Source organism: Miscanthus floridulus, chromosome 5 (genome assembly GCF_019320115.1).
Source record: "Miscanthus floridulus cultivar M001 chromosome 5, ASM1932011v1, whole genome shotgun sequence".
In the NCBI taxonomy this organism is placed as follows: Eukaryota; Viridiplantae; Streptophyta; class Magnoliopsida; order Poales; family Poaceae; genus Miscanthus; species Miscanthus floridulus.
The window spans coordinates 102,764,963-102,774,730 of NC_089584.1; the positions used below are offsets into that span (position 1 = coordinate 102,764,963).

A 9,768-nucleotide genomic window follows, 5' to 3' on the forward strand; every position below is an offset into this window, starting at 1 on the left:
AGCCTCTATCCTCATGTGTATAGGCTGCATGTCAATGTGCCATCGGGAAGGGGGGCTCTACATCTGTTTGCCGAGTGAACCTAATGGCCCTAACTTGTTAGATGAACCTTTGAAAGGCTTCATAGTGACCCCTGCCTACTCACCTTGGAAGTGTTTTGGGAGTAATTAACCCAGGCATATGGGTATCATGACTCACAGTCAAAGTGTACAACCTCTACAGAGTGTAAAACTGGTATATCAGCCATGCTCATGGTCACGAGCGGCCTTGGAACCCTTATGGAATAGATGAACACTAAGTATTACTTGTTTATGCTATTCATTATTCATGTTTACATTTGATCATGTGTTTTGCACTGGGAATTGAAACAACTTGTTGCTACTCTTAAGCTAAAATTGTGACAACTAAAAGCTGAATGTTGTTAAACCTGTGTCAAGCCTTTTGAGCCTCATGAACCCCGTGTTACACTTGTTGAGTACGACATGTACTTACGCTTGTTTATTTTTATTATTTGGATAAAAATCTCGGATGAGTAACAGATGACTATAGGTATGATGATTTTCCTGAGGACTTCTAAACTTGTGGTCAACCAGTCGACGTCCCTGTGAAACGGAACTTCCACGAGAGATCTTTTCTTACTAACGCTATATTTATGTGATAACTCTGTCTTATTTGTGATGTAATAAGCACTTGTGATGATACTATTTATAATTTGTCAACTTATGTGTATGACTGATCTCTGGGCGCACATAATATTTTACACTCCATTTTATCCTTAAAATTGGGTGTGACACTTGTGAGCTTTGGAGCTTTGTGCTTTTCGCTACTAGCATGTGTAGGAGCTCCCCGGTGCTTGAAGTACTAGTGGCATAGGTTTGTGTGACCTTGCTCCTGAAATTAGTTAGGTGAGCTCTAACTAGCCTAACACCTTAGTTGCTTGTTTAGGGTCTTTTTAAGGTGCTTGATAACTTAGATAGAGGGGTATAGTCTTGGCTAGACCGTTAGATTTAATTCTGCATTTGTTTCGGTTAGTCGATGTGATTAATTTTAGAAATGACTATTCACTCTCCTCTAGTCCGTCATCTCGACCCTACACAGTTCGAGCTGATCAGGGAAACAGAGGGGCGCATACGGCTCCGTGTGTGGGCGGGCGACGTGGGTGGGGCGAGTCATCCAGGCAGCGCGAAATTCGAGCAGCCAGGGCACATTGCATAGAACAAGAGCGGGAAACGGAGAGCAATCGCGGACGTCCGAACACACATGTCCGTATGGACGTCCGGGCAGTAGCACTTCCTTGGTACTAGTCACAGTTCTTCCAACCACCCTCATTGTATTAAAATGCAGATTCCGCAAAACTGTCTTTTTTTTCTCTATTTCTAGAGTTTCTCAGGAAAATCGGGCCAAATGACACAATATGCAAAAACTGGAAAATTTATGACCCAGTTATGTTATTGCAACGGTGTTAAATAAGTTACAATGTCCGCTGGCAAGCCTAGAAATTACTGGATTAATTAAGAGAAAATCCTACATTGTTGGAAGCTAGCTAGGGTGTAGAACTACATTGTTGGAACCTAGTACACAACTATATAGAACTTGTGTAGGTTTTATAAGCGGTTTTAGAGCGTATAATTTTGAAGTGGCCTAATTCACTCCTCTCTTAGGCTCTTATATATTATATTAACCGTCTCGGTCCTTGCATTATCTTTAAACCCTCATCAGATGTGAAAAAGATTACATCCAAGCATGTTTTTGTACTAGCGAGAACAACTTTATGAATATATTAACTGATAGATAGATAGCAGTTCAACTACTTCAACATGAACCCGTTGATAATAATGGTATACCACAAGCGAATTACATTGACAGTTTGACACATTAACAAAGAAGACCTGCATAGCCTAACCTCAAAATAATCCTGACAGAACGCAGCACCAGGAAAACATGACTTAACTAGCAAGGCACTGACCAATAAACATAAACTCCCATCTTACAACACCAGCATCCTGGCCATTTTCGCCTTGCTAAGCCTTCACACCCAGTGTCAGCTTTGCTTGGTCGTCAACTATCACGACACATCGTGCAAGTGGAATGCTGCCATCAGATCCAACTGTCACATTACAGTCACTGGAATCAAGCAACGTTAGTTTTTCTTGACCCATATGTTCCATATGGGCAAAGAATAGACCACGAAAATCACTCGATCCTTCTTAGTGATGTATCTCAATGGTTGCCTCCAATGGCACTTTCAGATGTGAGTATTTTAGCTCAATTGTGTTCGGCTTAGTTGACACTATACGGGTCTGGACCTGGCCTGCAGAACTTCTTGCACCGTAGCTATTGTTGTCGTATCTAAAAATTGCAGCACTTAAAAGTTTTTCCTCTGATGGGCTGCTGCCAATGACTCTGAGCTCAACCACAAACTCTGGAGCGTCAATCAATGCAATAGCACGGCTAGGACCTGTCAGCTCCAAGAAGGGATCCTGCGACGGGGTTTAAGCCGCCAGTCCAAATCTCCGGTGTTTTGCGATAAAATAAATAAAGGGAGCAGACTATAACAAACTTAATTGCTAAAATAACACCACAGGCAGCAAACGTTAAAACAATGACTGGGACAATACTAATAAACAGAAACACACTGAGAAAATGGATAAGTGCCTCTTTACGTACACCTTTAAACATCTAACATTGGTCGGCTATGCGAATATTTATCAATTTTTTTATTGCGAACATGTATCACTTTAAGAACAAACCAACTAATTAAATCCATGGAGTCCCCTATCTAGGATTCCAGGAAGGTAATTTGTTGGTGACTACAGAAACTTTAAGGCATGTGCATGATCAAGCAATAATATTCCAAATGACTTAATAAACGGACGTCATTGGCACTTGTGGTGCACACGTGGACTATTATTATAGTAGCAGATCGCAGATTTTGCTGTCTGAATTACTTGGCTGGTTGATGACAGCCACAGATTGAAGTATATTTCAGGACACACATGGTGAACCAAGATTCTTGCCCGCTGAAATTTGTTATAGACTGTAGTATGCTAACTATTCAGATATGCAGTTGATGCTTAATGGACAGGAGTGACAGAGCAGAATAGCTCTAGCCTCTAGGCTATCATACATACATACCTCTGCGGTGAGGACTTGGCGCGCAGTTTTCCTTGGAACGACGGAAAAGCATGTTGCCCTTAGAATCCATCGAGTCCCGCACAGCGACGAGGCCGAAGACACGAAGCGGCCACTCGAGACCTTCCTTGATCTCGGTAACCTTGAGCGAGAAGATCTCCAAGGCGTCGTAATCGATACCGCCGAAGCGGGGCGGCCCTGACTCTGTGTAGTGCTTGGGTCCAATTTCCGTCCCAGCTGGGGACCGAAACAGCAACAGCATAGTGGCTCGATTAACAAATCACTCCAATTTCATATGGAACGAACTTTGTAGATCGATTGAGTCATGTTATGTGGAGAGCGAGAAGACGAGAACTCACTGATTGCTTCCAAGGGACCGACGAACGGAGACATCACCTTCAACCAATTCTTGCGGAAACTTTTCAGATTCGTGAGCCCCTCCTCCTCATCTTCATCTTCAACTTCAACTTCAACGCGTGGCTTCTTCGTCACTGGCCCTTCCTCTCCTTGCTGCGCAACCATCTCCTCTCCGCTGCCGTGATTCTCTTTCTCTGGGTAGCCGAGATCATTTTCTCCTTTTCTGTTCGATATAGGCTCCATCGGCGCCTCCGCCTGCGCCGGCGAGATCCCTACCTTCTCAATCTCTTCGGGTGTGACGGCGCCGGAAGAACGGCAGCACAGCACGACGAACATCAAACTCACGTACGTTGTGGGTTCCTAGGAAGTAAAGTGGGCCACCTCTATGTACCTGTGTGATGTACGGGCGCTCCTATAGACGCCGTGGGCGCCGGGCAGTTGGAGCGCGGGATCGCATGCAGGAGCCAGCCCGCGCGCACGACGCACACGTCTCGCCGCTCGACGGCCAGTTATTGGGCCGAGTCTCAATCTATCTAGATTATGTTTGTTGCTAATTTAAGAGTCAGGCAGTTTGTTTAGGGACTCTAGATATATTGGGCCTATTTGGTTTGGTTAGCTGCTTGGAGGCCCAAACCAGGCTCTAGGAAGCCACCGACCTTCAGGTATTGTAAAGGATATGTTAATCAAGGAATAGATAGATCGATCAGTTTTAAGTTTCCGTATAGTCATGTCACAACTCACAAGATGTTAACTCAGTTCCACCATTACACACGGTGGATAAAATGTACACTCGAAATTCAAAAGGTAAATGAATGAGGCGAATTAGAATGAAAGAATATGTCAGGCAGGTAGCTATAGCTATTACGTGACACAATTAGTACTAGGTAACAGAGTTGCGGGCGAGGCTGCTTCATTCTGTTGCAAGCTTCATACGGCGATTTCCAAGCCTCGGAAACACTACTTGTTCTGCTAGCTGGAGAATAGAGCGACCAAAATTTCAAGCAGGGGCATGCCCAGACCTCTTCTTCTCTCTTGGAGGTATCTTCAGCAAATGCTTCATGGTGTCATATGCGGTGAAACCAATGGCCACTGAGGGCACCACCTACAAAATGATCCATGTTTTTTAACATTACGCATAAAAACATGACAATCATAGTACACATCTGAATACAAGTAAAGGCAGTATTCAACAAGTAAAACAGTTAGTTAGTAAACAGAAATCATCAAGATAAAGCATGCTATTCAATAGGGAGAATCCAGTTAATTCAAATTTAACAAGACCAATTTGCCTATAAGAAAAGTCACAAGCTACGAACAAGAACCTGGGTTACTAATAAAAGGTCCACATTCCAGATAAGGTTACAGTTACAGAGGATTCCTGGCCAAGGGTTCTAAAGAGCACATCAAGCATCGAAAAGAAAGGTATAAACTGATAAACGTTTCAATAAAATAAGAAGCTACTTGTCTATTTTTGTGTGCCATCACAGATCTCGAATATTATGTCTTATAAATTCAGGCAGAAATAAAAAATATGCATAAGTACTTTCACAACAAAGTTACAAAACTTGGGACAATTCTAACCACGAATGCAGGACGCTCAGACACTGTTATAGTGGGACAGTTGCAGTAGGTTTTGTTCAGTGTGTTTGGGAACTAAATAGCCGGAAAAAATGTGGCCGTGCAACTTGGCATAGAACTAAACACCTAAGCATGTCAACTCTAGTGAGTTGAACCAAAATGTCAACGATTATCTTCATAAATACCTTGATGTAATTGAGGCTCAGGCCAGCAAATAATTGTCTCCAACCCTGTGTTTGTTTAATGGACATAAGACCCTGGAATGTGCCCGTTATTCGTGGCCCACCAAATTGTTCGTGTTGTTGCTGACTCTGAACCTACAACAGCAGGAGCAAACACACACAAAAAAAAAAGTCAGAATGATGAAGTGACTATCAAGAACATCAGTATCTTCTTATGATGATAATAATAAACAGAGACTGCAAACATGATACCTGCATCTGCCTCCTGACAACATCTAAAGGATAAGTAAGAGTCTGTCCAAATAAACCAGCAGCAGCACCACATGACAGCTTCAATGTTACAGAACTTTTGTAATCTTCTGGTACATGTGCCTTCAGTCCTTCATATATGTAGAACTTAAGACCAGCATAAGGAAGTATCCCCATGAGCGTTGGACCTGATGAAGAATGGTTCAGATTTGAGCCCTGACTCTGAACAGTATAACTATACATCCACAAGTAATAAATTCATCCAGACATAACTAAAATATGCTGTGCCTGAATCTAAACTGCTTATAGCGCCTAGTGAGCTGACTAAATTCTGAAGAGTATAACTACATCAACAAGTAATAAATTCATCCAGACATAACTAAAATATGATGTGCCTGAATCTAAACTGCTTATAGCGCCTAGTGAGCTTTCTAGAGATTTCCAAGTGCTTGAACAATTAATGATAATACAGCATATGAAGGGAATAACCATACCTACACCTCGGTAAAGAGCCCGCGCTCCACCTTCTGAGTGAACACCTCTAAAGACATCAATTATTCCTCCATATGCTGGCTGAGGACTTCCCCTTTTCAAAGCTCTGCTGAATTGGTCTGAACTATTGACCTATGACGAAAGATAAACATCAACTATTCAGCCCTGAAAGCTACTCTGGCTTGATGTGTGAATTTCAAATAGAAATTGAAGACTTCAATTTTGGAACAAGCACGTTTAAGCATTTTGATGTAGAAGATAACCTAACAGGGTGGTGGGTACCAGCAAGAAATTTTCAGTTACCCACCAATTTGGCCAAAAGAACTACAGTTACTGGCTTACAGCCAGTTACATGAACCCGACGTGGTAACAAGGTGGGTAGAAAGATTATTCATGTGGTAGGGATGTAAATACTACTCCCTTTGTTTGACAAATAAATACTACTGATTTCCTGTGTACAGATCTCCAGACAGAAAAATTAGCTACACTTTTTCTTAAAAAGTGAGAAAACTAAGGCATGTCAGAAATAATCTTCATTTGATCAATTCATAAAATGCTCATATAAACATTGATTATGATGAAATATAATTGTTAGAGATCAAAACTTTGTTGATCGAACAAGTTATCTATCGCTGTTATTATTTATGAAGCAACTTATCTTAAACATTATATCCTTGATCCAAAAAGTATAGATGTTCAAGTAAAGATTTAGTAATCCAGAATGACAAAAGGAAGGTGATGAAGGACTTGAGATCGTAAAGACAAAATTACTAGTGCAAAAGGAAAAACCTGGAAGGCAAGCTTAGTCCGGGCCAAATCCAAGGGATAAGTGCACAATACAGCAGTTCCCCCTGATGCTGAACCAGCTAAAAGATCTACTAAAGGCCCTGTTCCCAGTGAGGGACAGTTATTCAAAATCCAACACCGGTACCGCTCATATGCCATGTAATGTAATGCAGCATAAGGAACAATTCTCAGCACACTGGCACCATTTCCTCTGAAGGTAGCATCAATACAAGGTTAGTAAGTAATATTATATCCTAAACTTGATGATTCAGTCCAAATAATGCAATATTCAAATTGCTACGTACTTGTAAAAGCCCATGACTCCATCAAGTTGTCTCAGTTTCTTCAATGATTTGAGAACTCCAAGGGACCCAAACTCATTTGTTCTGGTCTACATAAGCAGAATAAAGTTGAATGAGAATTAGCATGCATTAATCTCAAAATAGCATCAGGCGTGATGTGCAAAATTAATCAGGCAATTCAGCGGCGGATCCAGTAAATATTTCAGGGGGGGCTGAACAACACTGCTGCTCAATCTTAAGTCTCAGCCCCCCCCTACGCTATAGAACTTTGCCTAAAAATTCATATGGACTCCACAGGAGGTTCCACTGTTCCGGTATGGGTAGGGGGGCCTTGAGCCCCCCCGCCCCACCGTTGGATCCGCCCCCGCAGTTGGGTAGCTTTTGTAACATGTAGCAACTACATGGCAAGACAAGCAGAATTTTGACTGAACGCTGTCAACACCCTAAAATGAAGCCTGGTATACCTAGGAAATAGCGGGATCAAATCAATAGCATTTACAGGAGTTGCATGGACAAGGTTGCAGTTGAGATTTCAGGATGCTACAGTTGTCTCTCCATCCGATAGTCTATAGCACAGTCTTCTAAAGAAACAAATAGATAGTTCCAACCATGTTGAATGGGGCAGATTTTGTTTTCCAGAGATCAGGGCACGCCTGCATTCAGGAATATTGAAGACATCTAGCACGATCTGATCTTTTTATGATCTTAATTATCTCCTGTTGCATCAATTTCATTGACGTCCGACATGTTTACACTTTGGCATCCTTCAGCTATCAGCATCGAGTTCGTACACAGAAAGATCATTGTAATTCTACACAAAGAAACTTGCAGTCACACAATCTTGCATTGCAAAACATGTGGGTAGTTTCAACTAAGAAAAGCACTTCGTTCTCAAAGACTGCTGAGTGACAGGACAAAAGATCATTTCGCTATGAATCTTGGACGTTGCGTCCTGAACCAAATCTTGTCTATGGCTACTCACATTTGACCACTGCTCCTAACATCGATAAATTCGTTTCAATTGCAGACATGGCGAGAGAGGATCCGTAGGCCCGCGCAAATCAGGAGATTTTATCTGTCAATCGATATGCCTACATTGCAACGTATTATCGACACGCAGGTCTACCCACGGGACGAACGAGAGGACCCCACGAACCTGCAGCAATATCTTGACGCGCTCGAGCGGCGCGATGGCGGTCTTGGAGAAGGCGCCGGCGACGCCGCCGGCGATCATCTCCTTGGCAAAGACGGGCATGAGGTCGAGCGCGCAGAGGTCGACCCGGGCCGCCGCCACGGCCGCCGAGCCCTGCGAAGGGGTCCCCATCCCGCCGCCGCGCTCATCCAAATCAAACGCCCCCCGCGCGGGAATCAGTGGAAGTCCGAAGGGATCCCACCAGGCCGGGCGCGCCCCGCGGCCGGCGGCCAGTCACCCCGCCACCCCAACCGCCGACGAATTTGACCGCGGCAACGGGCCACGGGCTTGCGCGGGTCGGCTTGCGGGTTTCTCTTTTCTTGTGCGGGTTTTCCTCCCGATGGCAGGGCGGCCACGGAGGGACGGACGGAGAATATGCCACGGGGGGATCTTCGTTTTCGTTAAAAAGACCAAATTGCCAGAGAAGGCCTTCCCCGACGCAATACGGTGACGTGCTGCCCCAGAACTCCACGTCGGCGTTGAGCTTCCAAGCCACACACGCTAGTGAGTGTGCTGCTCCACAGTCCAGACTCCACGTCGGCGTTGAGCTTCCAAGTCACACGGGCTAGTGGTCTCGCAGATGGTCAGGACAAAATCAATGTTTATGACAAAAGCAGCATTAAGGTAGAGCCCATAAAAAACAAGTTTTTGTTATTTACGTGTACATGCATTAAGATGGGTCATGTTTCGGTGAAAAGAATCCAAGAGCAGCCACAGTGTTACCGAGATTTCAAACATCTTGTCACTGACAGTCTGACACAGAGAATCCATGCTTGAACTTCTTACTATGTTCTTAGCACTATTTCAATAGTGCTTTTCAGCGAACGAATAATACTTTTCTCTCATGATAAATCAGCATAAGCCAAAATTCAGCGAAACGAACATGGCCAAATTTCTTGCAATGGTAGCAGCGATGCGTAAAACATTTTGGGCCCATTTCCAGCAGCTTTTTAGTTGCACGGTATCTCTATGCATAAAAAGGATGTAATTCTATGTGTATTCTTAGTTACCATGTTTAAAGTTTGATGAAAAAATATTAACATTTATGGCACGAAAAAAGTAGTATGAAAGTATATCTTATGACAAATCTAATGATACTTATTTGATATTATAATTATTGATTTTTTTATTTATAGTTTTTTAAGCTTAAGATACATTAATTTGGTACCATATTAGAATTGCATTTTTTGTGTGGATGGATGTAGTATAAAAGGGACTACTTTCTCTATTTCAAATTATAAGATATTTTTTGCTTTTCTAGATTCATAGCTTTTCCTTTGCTCTTAGATATACACTATATTCAGATATATAATAAAAGCATGTATCTAGAAAAAGCCACAACGTCTTATAATCTGGAGTTGTGGGAGTAACATCTATGATACAAAATAAAACCATGTTAATATTATTCATTATAAACTTGATCAAAGTCAAGCTATTTTGATTTGCACAAATCCTAGAGGTTGCATTGTTTTGTGGACAGAGGGAGTACATCAGGTCTTG

The 9,768-nt window shown here is 42.7% G+C and overlaps 2 protein-coding genes across 2 annotated transcripts; both read right to left on the reverse strand.

Moving 5' to 3' along the window:
• Positions 1-1,792: 1,792 nt before the first annotated feature.
• On the reverse strand, positions 1,793-4,015 carry LOC136455039 (uncharacterized). The gene is made up of 3 exons (XM_066455229.1): positions 3,490-4,015; positions 3,126-3,367; positions 1,793-2,478 (listed from the first exon to the last, which is right to left on the reverse strand). Exons 1-3 carry the CDS (start codon positions 3,821-3,823, stop codon positions 2,206-2,208), a joined length of 849 nt encoding a protein of 282 aa, XP_066311326.1. The 5' UTR covers positions 3,824-4,015; the 3' UTR covers positions 1,793-2,205.
• Positions 4,016-4,164: 149 nt separating this feature from the next.
• Positions 4,165-8,649, reverse strand: LOC136450358 (mitochondrial carrier protein CoAc1-like). Its single transcript, XM_066450760.1, has 7 exons — positions 8,233-8,649; positions 7,080-7,165; positions 6,778-6,985; positions 5,991-6,120; positions 5,500-5,684; positions 5,251-5,382; positions 4,165-4,589 (listed from the first exon to the last, which is right to left on the reverse strand). The coding sequence occupies exons 1-7, from the start codon at positions 8,398-8,400 to the stop codon at positions 4,485-4,487; spliced, it is 1,014 nt and encodes a 337-aa protein (XP_066306857.1). The 5' UTR covers positions 8,401-8,649; the 3' UTR covers positions 4,165-4,484.
• Between the last annotated feature and the right edge of the window lie 1,119 nt (positions 8,650-9,768).